This window comes from Oryzias melastigma, linkage group LG12 (genome assembly GCF_002922805.2).
Source record: "Oryzias melastigma strain HK-1 linkage group LG12, ASM292280v2, whole genome shotgun sequence".
Lineage (NCBI taxonomy): Eukaryota > Metazoa > Chordata > Actinopteri > Beloniformes > Adrianichthyidae > Oryzias > Oryzias melastigma.
In genome coordinates, this window is record NC_050523.1 from 13,214,979 (window position 1) to 13,231,510 (window position 16,532).

At 40.4% G+C, this 16,532-nt stretch overlaps 1 protein-coding gene across 1 annotated transcript in view; it reads right to left on the minus strand.

Annotated features, from left to right (window-relative positions):
* Positions 1-885: 885 nt before the first annotated feature.
* cplane1 (ciliogenesis and planar polarity effector 1) overlaps positions 886-16,532 on the minus strand; it is a gene marked incomplete in the record, with an annotated part of 19,731 nt that continues 4,084 nt past the window's right edge. Inside the window, 39 exon segments of the mRNA XM_024299289.2 lie at positions 886-1,095; positions 1,186-1,409; positions 1,496-1,611; positions 2,064-2,213; positions 2,288-2,328; positions 2,407-2,587; positions 2,672-2,809; positions 2,969-3,002; positions 3,119-3,256; positions 3,376-3,457; positions 3,548-3,810; positions 3,889-4,108; positions 4,316-4,401; positions 4,501-4,557; positions 4,674-4,808; positions 5,149-5,218; positions 5,291-5,375; positions 5,444-5,616; positions 5,687-6,298; positions 6,370-6,708; positions 6,783-6,993; positions 7,132-7,193; positions 7,278-7,363; positions 8,344-8,468; positions 8,637-9,722; positions 9,803-10,085; positions 11,262-11,373; positions 11,449-11,586; positions 11,667-11,776; positions 11,852-11,999; positions 12,071-12,235; positions 12,314-12,531; positions 12,607-12,737; positions 12,805-13,036; positions 13,106-13,273; positions 13,726-13,881; positions 13,955-14,035; positions 15,061-15,251; positions 15,356-16,098. Of these exon segments, the coding sequence (XP_024155057.1) occupies positions 910-1,095; positions 1,186-1,409; positions 1,496-1,611; positions 2,064-2,213; positions 2,288-2,328; positions 2,407-2,587; positions 2,672-2,809; positions 2,969-3,002; positions 3,119-3,256; positions 3,376-3,457; positions 3,548-3,810; positions 3,889-4,108; positions 4,316-4,401; positions 4,501-4,557; positions 4,674-4,808; positions 5,149-5,218; positions 5,291-5,375; positions 5,444-5,616; positions 5,687-6,298; positions 6,370-6,708; positions 6,783-6,993; positions 7,132-7,193; positions 7,278-7,363; positions 8,344-8,468; positions 8,637-9,722; positions 9,803-10,085; positions 11,262-11,373; positions 11,449-11,586; positions 11,667-11,776; positions 11,852-11,999; positions 12,071-12,235; positions 12,314-12,531; positions 12,607-12,737; positions 12,805-13,036; positions 13,106-13,273; positions 13,726-13,881; positions 13,955-14,035; positions 15,061-15,251; positions 15,356-16,098 (7,776 nt within the window).

The following is a 16,532-nucleotide window of genomic DNA, read 5'->3' on the forward strand; positions in this document are numbered from 1 at the left end:
TGAAAATATATATAATTTTTAAATTACACTTATCAAACATCTTTTAACTTTGTACACTATTTTTTAAGTATTATTTTAATTAATAGCTTGTCTACTATAAATAAAGCAATAATAAAAAATCATACAATTTTAAAACATATCAAAATGTAAGACTTTAATTGTGTGCATGAGTTTCAGTCTGGAGTTCTTATCTTTGATGTAAAAAAGATTTGCAGCTGTAAACATGTTTATGGACACTGCCAAAACATTTCTAGTCTTCAGAAAGACATTTTCAGGTCTGAACAACATCACAAACAAATGCAAAAATGATTTTTCCATGAGTGTTACAACCTAGATCTACAAGACGTGACTAGTTACAATCATAGAGTTTTAACACAAATGTTCCATGAACTCTGAAGATCTCACAGGTTTTAGTTTTTTTTTCTTTTCTTTACTAATGCAGTTTCTGCTACCCAAGATAAACAAGCGATTTAAAAAAGTTTGGAAATGAAATTTAAAGGCCCAGAGGATTTTTTTCCCTGATGTTTATTGATAAAAACAACAAATTGCTTTCCCTTTTTATCTTGTGTGATAACTACTGACAGTCGGTCATGTCAATGTGTGAAACACTTCCTTAACTTAATATAGATATAAACAGCATCTTCTTAAAGACTTATGCTAAAGACACTATGTGAATCAGAAAAAAATCAGTGCAGTTATAATCTGTGGAGAACCTTGCAGTCTCACAGAATAAGAGAAAATCCGAAAATGTTCTTTACAAAAACTAAAAACTTCAAAAATGAATGTGAGGCAATGTTAAAGGTCACCAACCAAATGCCTCTTTTTTGTGCTTTCTTAAATAAAAATATATAAAACATTTTAATGAAATATAACATATTCCCTTAGTGTGTAGGCACTTAACAAGACATTTTATTCTTCTTGTGACACAGAATTTGAGTCCATGGCTGCCTCTTCTGCAGCAGCCATTCTCTCAACAGCTGCCCAGTCTATTTTACTGAGGCAGCTGTCAGCGCTCTCAGAGAAATTGTCCAGCCAGGTCATCCCCGAAACTCCACTGGCACCATACTCCTCCTCACCCATGAGCACTGTGAGAACCTGCCAAATTAGAAGCAATGAAAACACAGTAAAGACAATTTCTACACCATCTATCACCATTTGCAACAATAACACAAAAAACAAGCTTACAAGCTCAGACTGCTGGAGCCTCTGCGGTCTATGAGGTTCTGAAGTGTCCGCTTCTTTTCTCCCTTCCACTTTAGGCAGCTCCCCTTGGATCTTTTTCTCCACAGCACCCCCTGTGAGGTACGTTTGGTTCAGAAAAGCTCCTCGCTGCTCACGTTTAGGGGGCGTCTTGGTGAGCATGCCGCGTCTCGTCACCTGCGACAGACGGTCCCCTGGTAGGAGAGTCACTGAAACCCAAAATCACAAATAAGTTTTGCAGAAAAAGATATAAGCGGTCCACTGAAATGTGGAGAATTTGGATAAGTAACAATACCAGGCCGGTGAAGTCCCAGTCGTTTTTGGAGATCCTCTGAAGACGGTCTTTCCACACAGGGAGTTTGTGGGTGGGGCAGAGCTTCTCCTGACAGATGTTTGGGACCCCTTTGAGGCCTGGGAGAAGATGTTTTTGTACTTTATTATGTAATCACAGTTTGGGATTTCAGATTACAACAGCAATAAAAGATGCAACATTTATCAACAGTCAGAGTTGTCGAAGAACTCAGGCTGACTTGAGGATAATTAACCATCTGGAGGCATACAAACTGATTCTAGCTTTATTGATATTTTTAGGATTATAAAAAAAAAACTACATGGTTGCTGATTATTGCAGCAGCAAACTCTGAGATCTGACATTGCTAAGATTAGAACATCCTTATTTACACAACTTTGTAGAAAACTCATACATAACAGAAAAATATGTAAAATAATTTGGTTAAAGTTGTGTTTGTTACCAAAAGACCAGCACAACATATTAGAAAAGTTTGGGATCGTACAACACTGATCATTAATTAACCACAAGATGAAATTCTAGATCCCGATCACCTTACTGAGGCAGAAGATACCTGCTGAGCGGTGTTGCGGCTGGCCACTTTTTGGAGAGAACCTGAGAGCCTTCAGCGCGTGGGACCCTGGCTTGGGTTCCGGGAGGAAGATTGAATTCACCTGCCAAAGCCCAAGCCTCCTGCATGCGCTGGTTGTACTGCTCCAGCAGCCTTTTAAACCAAAAATGATTAGTTTACACACAAGTGTACCCAAGTCTTTTAACACAGCTGAAGCTAGGACTTACTTTTGTTTGTTTCCTCTGGTTTTCCATGAGACTGCTTTAGTCTATTGGAGTAGAGAGAAAGCAAATGGAAATTATAAAAGAAATACATCCTTTGACATCAGCTCAAGAAGAAGATTTACCCTGGATTGAGTGTCAGTGTAAGGTTTGCGTTCCTGCTCCCTCAGAGTTGCTCTGTGTTTCTTATATGCAGCCAGTTGCTCCCTGTGTTTCCTTCTCATCCACATCCTCAGCTCACTCCTGTCATCCGGGGAAATGGCTCGTCCCGTTGACATCCAGTCACTCTGCTGCAGGTCTTGCCTGCTGAGGGAGTAGGATTTCTCAGCTTCAATCAACTGAAACATCGACTTAAAAAAATAATAAAAGGCAATGGAATTGTTCCTGTACCCGTTGTGCTGTGGAGTCAGAGATTTAAAATAATCAAGGTCGGTTGGAGATAAATATCCTTCCTTTAGCAGCTCGTCTAACAATTCGACTGTATCAAGTAACTCGGATTGGCTCGGGTCAGCATCAGCATCCATCCACCTGCAGATTGAAATTAGGGGGAATTTATAGCAGGAAAGTAACACACATTTTCCAAACTTAAAAAACTAATTTTGTTAACAGATGATGTGTGCATCATTTCCTTCAAAAAGAGATAAAAGTTTATAGTTTAGAAGTTAAATGATATCAGGGTTTACTTACTCATGAGATGTCTCGTCTGGATCTGTAAAGTGGTCTGTGGGGTGAAAGAAGAACCATGAATAAAAACAATTAAAGACAAGACTTTTGGCTAAAAATGGCACAAGCATAATCAAAAAAAGATGATCGGAGTGAGACTTCAAAGACTTGTACCTGGTGGCGAGTGAAAGGAGGAAGGTCCAGCTTCATCAGTGAGAAGCAGGTCTTCATTGACCTGCTGTGTGGTCTTCTTATCAAGCTCAGCTGCATTTATGTCAGCCGAAAGGTCTGGATCAGGTCTCTGTGGCCACGCTGTAAAAGATAATAAGGAAGTGAAGCAAACAAGAATCTAGATGGGCTTATTTATTATTGATGTACAGTTAATATTTTGCTGACGTCTTTTCACGAGTGATAACGTGTTTGGATCTCACCTTGAAGAGGGAGAGACATTCTGACAGTTTTCTTTGTTGCCTTCACATTTGGTGAGGAAAGGTTTTCCAAAGTATTCACAACCTGCACCAAAACACAACAAGAAATAATCTATAGTTTTACATTTAGAAACATAAACAAAAAAAATAAACTGTGCAAAACATAATGAGCTACCATTCTGGATTTCATGAGGTCTGTCTCCAGATGATCTGCGATGTTCTGCAGAGCAGCAAGCTGGGCGTCCAGAACTGACAGGCGTGAGGAGAACCCCCCTGAGAGGGGTGATGGTGAGCCGCTCTGATGGATGGCGCTCTGGTTCTTTATGGCTTGGAGGATCTTTAATTCAGGCAAATCCGCCATCATGTTTTGCGACGTATCCCTTTCAGAAAAGTTTCTAGAATCCCGGTTGCTTTCTGAAGGAGACACCTCGGGCATTTCTAGTTTAAAAGAAAGAGGTTTCAATGAAAATAGTCAGTATTCAGCTAAAACAGCGTCAAAGCTTTTCTTTTAGAGACCTGGGGGAGTGGTGAGCGGTACACAGTCCTCTGGAACTTGAACAGATGGATCAGCAGGAAAGTCCTTCCTGAGGACGGAGGTTGCAAGAAGGTGAAGCTGAGAAGAAGTGGGCGAGGGAGGCCGAATGGAGGGAACATCTTGCATTTGTGGGTCGGAATGTGGTGATCCGTCTTCCCCTTTTAAATCTAAAACGCTTAGAAATTGGCGGCCAGGTGGACTCTGCAAGTCATGCACAACAAAACAGAGATTAGATACATTTAAAGAATATGTAAAATAAGTTAACCCTCTTCGATGGCGTGATAAAAAGTCGCTTTGTCTGAAACAAACTTTTCAGATGAGTGAATATAAACATAACCAACATAAATAGTAGTTAGAAATGCTAACTTTTTGGTGTCAGAGTTCTAAACACTATTAAAGCATTCTTACAGTGTGTTTCTCTGGTTGCAATGGTTCCTGCTCTCCAGCTTGAAAAGGATCGTCATAAGAAATCTGGACATTTGCTGAACTTGTTGCTGTGTGAAAACACAAACACCGATTTTTATTTTTACATTTTGCTGATAAAAATTGACGAGACAAAAATTGAGTGTTTATTCTACTAAATTTTGAGCTACCAGTTATCACAGAGGCTTGTGCAGATACACCTTTATCCACAAGTTTTAGGGCACAATCTAAGGAAACAAAAACATGTATATTTGTAATTCAAACTGGACAAGGGAATGTTGCTGATTAAAGAAAAACAACAAGAATTGGCATTTCAAGGAGGTGGAAGTTTAGTGTTACTGACCGGAGTCTGTGTTGGTGGAAGCATCGTAACACTCCGGCGGACGCTTACTTGTAGACGCCATGGCGTGAAGCTCAGCTGAAGTGGAAAAGATCTTATCCAACAATTTCTGACCAGTGAAGGAGTCAACCGAGGGTTCTAAGAAGGAAACCCCAGCAGATCAAGGATTTTAGTTTATTATGTTTCATCTCATTTTAAATAAAAACACACATTTTACTGCTGAAAGATCCACTCTGATGAAAATTGTGTTTTTTAATATGTTCTTATGGCATTTTTTTGATAATGGAAGATGAAAATACAAAGAAAATTAAGCCTAAAATTGCATTTCTGAGTATTTCTTTATTCAAATCACTATGAATCAGGAGGAGACAAAAAAGCAATTGGAAAAGCTTGTGTTAGTGATGTAGAATTTAAAATGGCAAGGTAAAAATAAAAAATAGGATAAACTTATGTTATTTATTTTTATTTTTGTTACCACCTGGGATGTCCTGATCAGGTGGGATTTTTTCCACAATCACAGGTTCCTCACTTGCAGGCATGGCTGGAGTCTGAACAGATTAGTAGGATTGATTAAAATTTGTAGAAAAATGGGTCAAACTTTTAGGGTTAAACTGGTTTACCTCTTGAGGAGGGATGATGGACTCATTTGGTCTAAACGTGACCTCAGATTTTCCTCCCTTTGCCTTTTCCTCTCTTCTTTTATGCCTTTAAACAACACACAATCAGTTAAAAACTAGGTGGGCTACTTAAAAAATGGTGGAAAGTAATTTTGCCTTTTGTTTGAAGCACAGCCTGATGAGGTGGTCAACTTTTCCGAAGATTGTTGAACTCTGAGCAATTGAAGTGGAGTTTTTTCCACTTCCTGTTGGCCAATTCTTGAGTTCTGCAGCTCCTTCATAGACATCAGACGGGTCACGTGGGTTGAGGGAACTGATGGGGGCACCATCTGTGGTACATCCACAAAACGACATATAACTGACAAACCAGAAGGTCAATTCCTAAATGTTGAAGCTTACCACTTTGGGCCCAAAGTTAATCTGCAGAAGCTTGATGGGAGGGGTTTCCATCACTGGAACTGGAATGGCTGCAGAAGGTCTAGAAAATGATGTAGGTGGCAACTTAGGGAAGGTGATGTTGTTTTGTGGAGGTGGCTGGAGCTGTAGCAGGCGAAGGCCCTGAAATGGTGAAGGTGTTTGAGCAGGAGGAAGCTGAGGGGAACTTGAAGACTGTCCTGAAGGCCAGATTTGAGGATGAGAAGTCCTGGGAGTTGAATCGTACGGACGTGTTATTGGAGATGAAAATTTATTTCTGTCTTCCTTTCCTTTGCTAAAGTCAAGTTTAGACTTTGCCTGAAAAGATGTGTGAATTTCCTGGTTTGCAGAGGGGCGTGGGTGTGGTTGAGGTGCAGGTGGATTGTGTTGGGACAGTAGAGGGCTGGAGAATTTTAATAACCTCAAGCCCAACACTGGAGGAGCAGAGTCATTCTGGACGCCACCATGAGAGGTCAGGGGTAAAGGTGTGCTCTGAACGGCGTGATTGGTGTCGGTGGTGGCCAGGAGTCCCTGTGAAGAAGGGATTAGCTGCTGAACATCTGGAGACTCTGCTTGCACAGAAAGTGGCTGCATTTCCTGAAACGAAAGCATAAAAAAGTAAGATTTGATGAAACTACGAGAAAGTTTTATCATTAGAGATGAAATACCTGATATTCAGCACCCCTAATGCAGACGTTGGACTGTGGATTTATGTCGGGCTGATGCTGGCTGGCTGCGGAGGAGGCTTTGGCCGTCTGTGCTGCAAACTGACATCCAGCATCATTAAACTTGAAGCCTGGCTTTGGCACAGGTGTCTGAACTGCTGCAGAGACTCCAGATTGATTAGGTGATGCATCCCGGTCGGGGATAAATCTGGCAGCAGATGATGTTACATCAGGGAGTAAGCAGGTCATGTCAGGCTGGGTCACAGAAGACGGTTGCTGGGTAAGTTGTAAGTTGGAAAATGAAGCTCCAATAACCTCCCTCAGACTCAAGTAGTTGATGTGCTAAAACACAGAAGAGATCATTTTCGGTGAGAGCTAAAATGTTACGTCCAGTTCCTTCTTGTGTTAACTCTTACCTGAACCAGTCTGAATAGGTCTTGACCCAGAAGCTGTCTCATGGGGGACGTCTGACTTAAAGGTGCAGAATCAACAGTGGGTTCCTCAGCTGTGGGGGTTTGAGGCTGGAGTTTTGGGGGATCAGTCACTGTGTCTGAGCGCTGCGGGCTGTCTGAATCAGGTAGAGTCTGAGGCAGGCTGCTAGGTTGTGGTTCTGGGCGTCCAGAGGAACTATTAAATCATCAAAGATACAATTAAATTATCAAAATGAGCTTTTTTAATATTTGATCAGCAGATCCGAAGTTATCAGGAAGTGCCAAAACAAGCACTTTTATTTGGCGTCACACATCAAAATTGTATTAAACTTACAAGGAGGAACTGGGAACTTCTTCAGCTTTTCCTGACAAGTCCAAGTCTGCCAGTTTTAAACTCTGGACAACAAAAGACAAAAGCATTTGTTTCATAACAACCTAAATGACCGACCAAAACTGAGATTGTTAAGATCTGGTAATTACAGTTTCAGGAGAAAAGCTGTTTGCAGTGACGTCTTCTCTGGGACTGGATGATGGCAAGCCCAAACCGTCACTGTCACAGCCTTTGTCTGTAAATATTACATATGGATTAGGGGATGTATTGACAAGAGTCTGGCCATACATTGCGTATCACAATACAAATCTGTCACGAAAAAAATTTAAGCGTATGACTTAGAAAAAAACTCTACCTGAATGTTGATACACCTTTCATGATAATAAAATGGTAACATGTATTTATTAAATGATCACAATGCTAAGCACTGCAACTGTATCTCATTTAAAGTTGATTTTAACCACAAATCCATAGTGAATAGTAGTGGTGTGTATCTTTTCCTCTCACACGATTCGATACAGGTTTGGATTCATGGTCAATGAATCAATAAATAAAGGATTCAACTAACTTTTTGGCAACACGATACAGTCCGATTCTTTTACAAAATAACGCTAAAATCTAGATATTTCTTATTTATTTGACATTTAAAGCTATAAATAATAATGCATGGAATCTGACAGAGGAATTTATTCAAGTGTTGACTTGGAAGAAGCAAGATTATGATTGGACGTCTTTTTGTTTGCAACGCATGAAAAAAATAGAGAAACTGCAGTTTTTCCAAAAATCGATTATTTACGTCTTGATTGAATTTCTATCTTTTAACCAACATAATATTGTTCATATCTGTGGTTTTTAGACGATACTGCAGATGCTTGATCGATATTCGATAAGTATCTTTTTTTAACATCCCTAACCGATACTGCCGTTACTCTCTGCCCGATTGATTTTTTGATTGGTATCTAATATCTTTTACATCCCTAGTGCATAGGCTTTAGGGGATGAAATAAACAAAAGTAAGACCCAGAACTACATTTGCTCATAAATAACTAATTAAACATCATCTTGTCATCATTTTAAATCAATACAAGTATCGGCAAATGAAATATCGCGATATATCAATTTTCCCCTACATCCCTAATATAGATTCTTTTTCTTTTTTTTGCAGGAATCTCCATCAAGTCAGCTTAAAGCACCCAAAGTAAATGTGTAACTTACCTTCTTTTTCAGGTGTGAGATTGAAGTCATCAAAGGTGACTTGTGGTGAACTGGCAGGAACCTGGTCAGCAGGCGGAGGGTTCGTCTGAAATGTTGGAAGCTCCTCTGGTTCATCTGTATGAGGACTGATGAAGAGGAACATAGAAAGTTCTATTTAAAAAAAAGTTCATTTCATATAAAAAAAAAAGTACAGATTTTCTTTGTTTCTTGTGTTTTCAAACCCTGCATTTCCTTTTAAAGTATCCCAATACCTGTTTCTGTCTATATTCTTATGAATAAATTGTTTGAGTTACCTATCGCTGATGTGTTCTTGATGTAAATCCTGATCTGGAGCCGTGTGGGCTGATCCGGGGTAGCCCGTATCCACGCTGCTCTCCCTCTCAAGCTTCCTCTCCGCCCCCGGCTGCAGCACAGGGGACACAGTCAGCTGCACCTCTGGAACTTGGATGTGGGCGGAGTAACGGTCGGTCCCCAGCACTGCGCTGTATTTCAACTCCAACAAACTCAGGGCGGTGAGAACGGCAGGAGCAGAGGCCCTGACACGAATCATAACTCCGTCTCCTCCTCCTGAGCTCCCCTTTTCCTTCTTCTTTCTGTCGTGGAGTCCAAACGGCGCTCTTCTGTCCGCCCACCGCACCATCCACTCCAGCAGCCTGCCGAGCGTCGGAAACCGAGCCTCCAGTGTGGGATCCAGACCCTGCTGTAAGTCGGGGACAGCCTGGATAGATGCTGAAGAACCAAGTGGGAAGTTTTCAGTGAGCTGATCTGCTGTGGAAGTGTTCTGAACAGGGCTCGCCTCAGAACTAAGAACTGATCCATCCACCCTCCTAATAGACGTGGAGTTTTGCTTCTGGAGACCAAACAGGCCTCTCTGTTTTTGATTTCTCTGATCAAAAAGAGAACTGACAGAGAGACAGTCTCTGGATACAGGAGCTTCACTCCACAAAGATGACGCGTGCAGCTCAGGACTTTCCCTCAGAGGCCTGTAGCAAGCTCCAGCTCTGAACAGCGGAGCATCACTCCCCGAGTGCTTCCTCTCCGGATGGTGCTTCTCCTTTAGACGCCGATGAATGGTGGTGAGAACATCAAAACTCAGAGAGTGCAGCTCCTTCTCCCTCAGCTCCGAGCAGAAGCTCTTCAGCAAAGGTAGCTCACTGCCAGAGTCCACTCCGTGACTGCTACCCTTCTCTAAAACGTAACTAAGAAAGAGCTCCAGAAAATGCAGATACTCCTCGTCTTCCAGCTCAAACTCCCAGGAGCCAACAGCTGGTTGGAGTAGATGCTCCTTCTTCTCGGCTTGTCTGAGATCCTGACTTTGAGCACTTCGGGTCCTAACATCCATCTTCATTTTCCCTGTTTTCTTCTTTGCCTTTTTGCTTCTGAAATAAACAAAACAAATGACAGAAAAAATACACACTTTCACCTTAGAATAGTTGCATTTCTTTTACTTTCTGACTACCTGGATCTGGAATGCTGTTTAGACAAGTTTGCATTGGATGTTTTGTCCACTGCGTCAGCATCACTGCACGCTGACTGGAACCCGCAGTCACTGAGGGCGCCGGTACCCACAGCTGGCTGCCCCGGTGTGGCGCTTTTACTCTCTATGTCATCCTCTTTGTCCCACAAATGGAGCACAGGAGGAACCAGGTGTCTCTGCAGCCGCTTCAGGTGTTTCCTTCTTTGTCTGAGTTTATTTTGAATCAAACTCATCATCGGCGCGTTAGCTTCCTCTTCAACTCCATCTACAGAGCAGGGAGAAGAAAGGATCATCTCACTAATGTTTTAATCATTGGTAAATGAAAAAAATGTGTTTCAATTGCAAAACATTTTAAATTTTACAAGGTTTTCAATATTTATTGTTACAATTTGACTTTTCCCTGAATCTTAAAATACAAGTTAAGTTAAAATATAAAAAGTAAAATGTAGGTTTATATGTACTCTTTTTAATTAAAAAAAATTGTTTAACTACTCAAAAAAGTCACAGTTAAATATAAACTATTACTGTTGAATGTTTTCAAATCTTAAGGTTAGATTAACCTAAATAGGTCATATTTCTATATTTTATTTTTCTCTAATTTTCAACTATCTTGCACTTTTCTCTTTTTTTAAACAAGTGTTTTATTGATTAATCTCTTTGCTCACACCAACAACCTTCATGTCCTCATTCAGTACACCCATGAACCTCCTCCTTCATCTTCCTCTATGCCATTTTTTCTTGTAGATTCAACCTCAGCATCCTTTTACCAATATAATCATCATTCCTCCTCTTAATGTGACCAAACCACACCAAATTCTCCCTGGAATTTATCTCTAAAATATCTAAAATAATCTTTTCCTCTGAAGTTTTCATTTCTGATTCTTTCCATCCTCATCGCTCATGTAGAGAAGCTCAACATCTTTATCTCTGCCGCCTCCAGCTCTTCCTCCTGTTACTTACTCAGTCTCTCTTATGTCTCGCTTTTGTCTACTCAGTCCACAAATAACCAACAAAAACTAAATCAGAGTTAATGAAGTGACCCCTACCATACATTAAAACCATGAGGCACTTTTTAAATCCTTGAATTTGTTCAAAAATAGAAAATCTGCTTTATAATATAGTGGATTATATTTTAACGTAGCTTTAATTCTGGTTGTGTTTACTGACAATAAATTGATTTTGTGTGAAATTAAGCTCAAAATTAAGTCCAAATGTGTCGGGATTGATGGAGAATTATGGCTACTGGTCTTGGAATCCTCGTTGAATGATTCAAACCGTCCTTTAACTGTTTATGAATGAGTTGAATAAAGCTAATTTACTTTAATAAACTTCACTACTTACTTATCTGTACTTTTTCCTTTACAGTTACTTCATGATTTTTTATTTTTTTATTTTAACCAAAGAGCCATTTTAAAGAAGCAGACTAATGAACTGTCTGTACCAAGAACGGTGCACTGGGTCAGTCTCTGCAGCAGAGAGTTGTACTTCTCCCTCAGAGGTACGCTGACAGACTCCTCCCCCTCTGGGAAGGTTTCCACAAGTGTGTCCGCCACCTGCAAGAGAAAAAAAAACACTTAAAAATGAGGAAAAGTGCATTTACTATTTCCAACTTTGATTGGGAATGCCACCATAGAAAGCGGAGGTAGGTCCGAGGTGAGGCTGAGCACAATGTCCTGAAGGATTTCCTCCGCATTGAGGAAGTGAGAGAAGGGCAGAAGACGCCGGGCCCAGAGGAGAGCGTCCACACACACTGAATCTAAGTCCGACTAAACGCCAAGAAACACAAACATGTGTGAACTTTTACCAGAGGTGATCACATCCTCATATCGCAGTCTAAATGCTGTACCTGCTCATCTCCATCACGCCGTCTGGTAACCTGATACCTTCTGCAGTGAATGGACAGCTGATCTCTAACATGAAGCATCCAGCATAAAGCACACAGCTCCCTGAAACAGTCTTTAGAAAAAAGAAATCATAAAAAAATCATATTACAAAAGATTTATTATTACTTTAATTACAAATGGCACCTACCAATAGTATGAATAGTGTCGGTGCCCAGCTGATTTTCTTTTTTGGCTCTTCTTTTGAAGTGTCCACCATGAGATATCAGCTTCACCAGCTCCTCTGGAAAACTCTTCTCCTCCATCGCAGCAGAGGGATATGCATACTTCTTTTTGATCTAAAAACAAGATTGATTCTTTTTTTTTTTTTTTCTTTTTTTCTAAAATTGTAAGTCTTATAGAGACAAACCTTGTAAAGGATGTGTCTGACACGGCTCAGCCGACTGATGTACCACTGGGCAGCAGGATGGCAACAACCACCAGATCTCAAGAGCAGCAAAAGTCTTTGGAGAATCCCGGACACTTTATGGCGACAAGCAACCTCTGGAAGTTGCTCCATTGTTCCCTTTCGGTCCTGAGTTTCGTAAACGGTCAAAAGAATTTTTTTTTTAAACATGTAAATGTGTTGATGATTACACATTTGGAGCAGTACCTGTGTGTTGGGAGAGGGCTGTGGGCAGTACAGAGGTGGGGAGGGCAGGTACAGCCCAGCAGGCACCAAAGCAGGCAGAGAGGAGCACATGTCTTTGGCTGCGTCCATCAGGGAAGACAGGAAGCTGGAAATGACATTCACTCCTGCCATGACTGAAGCCTTCAGAATCTCTTGTATGGAAGTTTGTAATAAGTCCCAGTCTTCTCCTTCCAAAGGTTCTTAAGGGGCAAAATTGGGAGAATTAACAAAAAAACCCAACATGGGATAGTTGTCCACGAGTTATTTAAACTTACCTGTAAAGCTTTTCTCATCGTCGTTACTTGTGTGTCCCTGAGAGTTCGATTTGAGAAGACACTCCAGCTCAGCCTGAAAAATGCTCTCTGGTGTCAAAGCTTTCGGCAGATGGAACTCTTTCCTCCTGAGCCTGTCACCAAGGAAACCGTTGAGGAAAACAAAGAGCATCTTTATCCTCACAATATCTTTATACTCACCGACTGAATTTGAATTTTTCCGATCCAAAGCTGGTGTAAGCCAGGCTCAGAGACACGGCGGTCTTCCAGTCTCCCAGATGATACGCCGTCCACACAGCCTCAGGGAGCAGCCCCCCCAGCAGGAGCAGATCCTGGGCATAGTCCACTGTCCAAACTTCTGACAGATGTTGCTGTCGGACCGCTCTGGCCACCTCCTCCTGGCAGAGCGGCACCAAACGCCCAACATTTGGGCCTGAGGGAAAACAGACATTTAACCATCTCTCCTAAAGGAATTTAAGCTCTTGACTTGGTGCAAACCCACCATGAGGGAGATGGAGAGGGGGGAGGACAGCCACATTGTGAGCAGGCAGAATGAAGAGAGGCTGATTGGTGAAGTAGGAAGCCATGAATCTCCCGAGGGTTTGAACCACCGCAGAGGCCGCGTCGCTGTGAAGGTCAGTTGGCATCCATCGGCAAGGAAGCGAATCAGCTGCAAAGAACAAAAGAAAAATGTTTGATTTTTGTATTGATTTTATTAAAGTTGTTCCGACACTATTTTAAAGTCAAGTTGAGGCTTTTCTTTAACAAATGGTCACAGAAATCTTGGATAACTTTGTGACACATTTGATCAAAAACGGTGACATTTTAGGTTGATTAACCTTGTAAGAACTGAGATAATATTTGAGCTAAGGTTAGTTATGCAGAATAAACAAATGTGTTAATATAACCTAAAATGTGGTGTCCATGCCAGGTTTTAAGAGGTTAAAGCTCATACAAATGTCAAATTTCATGATGGTATGCTGGCTTGACGATGCTAGAGCAAATAGCATTTCAGATGAAAAAGTGTTATGAAATAACACAACTGCTTTGGTTTCTTTGTGGTGGCGTGTAATTATTGAACTTAAAGAAATAAAATAGAAAACTATTAGGAGTATGACCAACCTGCTACATGAGTCTTCTGGAGTCCAGATCTGAGCAGAATCAGCTGGGCCATGTGGTCCCCCATCTCTTGTGCTTCTCTCAGGTGGTACTGTGACAGCAGACTATAAAGGAGGGCCAGACAAAGCCGTGTCTGTAGAAAGACACTGCGATAAGAGCCTGAAAGAAAAAAATATATATGATTATTTCAGGCGAAGTAGAAAACATTCAAAGCTAAAAGAGGAATTCTCACTTTTGTTGATCTCCTGACAGATTTGCACTCGCCATGTATGAGCACTCATGTGATAGGAGCCACACAGGAAGAGATGTTCACCTGGATGAGGTGGTAAAATGTCAACATTAGCAGCAGTCATCATTCATATTTCAGTATTTATTTGGTATTTAAAAGACTGAATGGTTTTTGACCAATAAAATTTAAAAAAAAAACTACAAATAAATTGCTTGGCCACACTGAAATAAAGCTTTACAAAACAATCCAATGTGTTTTATGGCCCACATTAATGTAATTACAAGAAGAGTTATGAGAATCTACCAGACTGTTATTAAATCTGTCTATTGTAGCTTATACTATACATTTATGTTGATCCTCTGTCAAATTATTTTATCTTTCAAAGCATCTGAGGATTTTGGTAAATACAAAGCTTAATGATTCTGCAATAAATTCTGCTTTGCAGTTATTTTTGAAGATGTAATTTGAAACTTAAAATGAACATTTAATAGCCTTGTGGTCATTTAGTTTGAAAAAAGGGAGTGAAATTGTTAAAAATGTTTATTATAGGTGTTAGTTATATGATAGAATCATTATTTATTATTTCTTTATTTTCATTGTTATGAGTATTTTTATCATTATTAGTGCTTTATTTGTTTTATTTTAGGACCAGGATTTAATAACCTAAGCTTCTGTCTGCTTCTTTTCAAACATATTTTGTATTATTATGATGGTATTGTTGTTATAGATATTATTATGATCTTTAGGTTTGCATCATATGAACTGTATTTTTATTTTTAACAGGACTCTCTTGTAAAAGATTTTTTTTTTAATCTCAATGGGACTTCCTGGTAAAATAAAGGTCATTAAAACCTGTTTGAAACTATTTTTTGAAAGTAAAAGGGAATACATTTTGATTTTATTTTGATAGTCTTTTTTGTTAATAAAAATGCTCTAAAAGTGATTCAAATGTAATGTTATTTGTTTAAAAAAATAAAAAAATATATATATTTACAGATTTTCTTATAGCTGTCATGCTGCCTTTGTGAGAGCGTTTTAACATCAGCTAAACAGTTAATTTACTCTTTTCATCGTGGCAGAGTAATCTAACGATTAGTTCTCCATCAAACCTTGACAGTTCAGCAGTGCAGGGCCCTCCTCCAGCTTTTCTCCTGTTTCCTGCATAGATGATTGGACCTGAGACATAATGACAGCCAGCTTTTGCTTTTCCTCCTCTAAACCATTACAGCTTTGAACGGCCTTCAGTTCGTCAGCGTACTTTTGGATGACATCATACAAGAGCTGCCACACTCCCAAAAGTCTGCCGTAAAATAAAAGAAAATATTAAGGCATTATATGATTGTCATTTGATAGAATGGTTAACTCTTTGTTATTCATGACTGATTTCAGCCCGTCTGACTTTACCTGATGGAAGGTTTTGATTTAACAGATTGAGAAGACGTTTCCTCCTCCAGGAAAGTAATGTGATATTCATCTGAAAGCCAGACCTGTGGCTGAGATGTGGATTCCTCCTCTGAAGACCAGACAGCTTTCTGCTCTGAAGTGTAAGTTGTGTCAAGAGAGTCAGAGATCGTCCGAACAAGAAAAACGATTCTGGACAGACTGTGGGAAGAAACCCGACAGGAGCCAGTCAGGTGGGAGTCAGGGTGGGGGTTCAGCAGAAGACGTACAATCCATTTACTGAACTCCACCACCAGCTTCAAGCAATCCGGTCCATCTGAGGGACTATTATCCCAAGATAGGAAAGATAAAAGAGCTTTGATGAGGTTCAGGAGGCGAGTGAAAGCCAAGGGATTACTTTCTCCACTTCTGGTGGAGTTGGGCATCAAGTGGAGTAAAGCTGCAAACTGAACCACACAGCAAAGCAAATGCTTTAACATGTGAGCTCTGTGCTCCACAGCATCTCCCAGCGACAAGCCAAAAGCCCACAGTGTTAGCAGCCTACTATGGATCTCCCCAACTTCACGACAAAGTGAGTTCTTTTCCATTTCCTCATCATCTTGGTCATAAACTTGCCCTGAAATGGTTTTGTCACTACTGTGGGCATGGAGAGTATCAAACATTGAAGCAAACTCCAAACAACCTCTGTCCCGGTTGTGAGAACCAGCAGGAATTCCATCTAAATCAGACTCCTCCTCAAAAAAAGCCTAAAAAAAACATACAAAACAAAGTATTAATCCATCGTATCAAAACAGCATCTAAATGAATATAAAACGTAATAAACCTGCATGCTCGCTAGAAGCTCCATAGTACCGCCCGATCCTGGCTGGTTCTGCAAGAAGAGCGGCAGCCTAGATCCAGTGGTGGCTTCTGAAATGATGGAGTCTGTCATGTTTGGCCGCTGTGTGAGGGTGGCTTTGAGCTCCTCGAAGCTGCTGTCCAGATTCCAGCTACAAACAGAGTCCAGCCACGCCTTCACGTGAACCTACAGTGGTAAACACAGACACAAAAACAAAAAAAGGTCAATTATGTAACAAAAAAGCAAAAGAAAAAATAAAAATACCTAATTTGTCAAATCACCTTTGATTGATCTAGTTTGCAGGTGGTTGCCTCAAGATCTTTGCATATGTCCTTCAGGAGT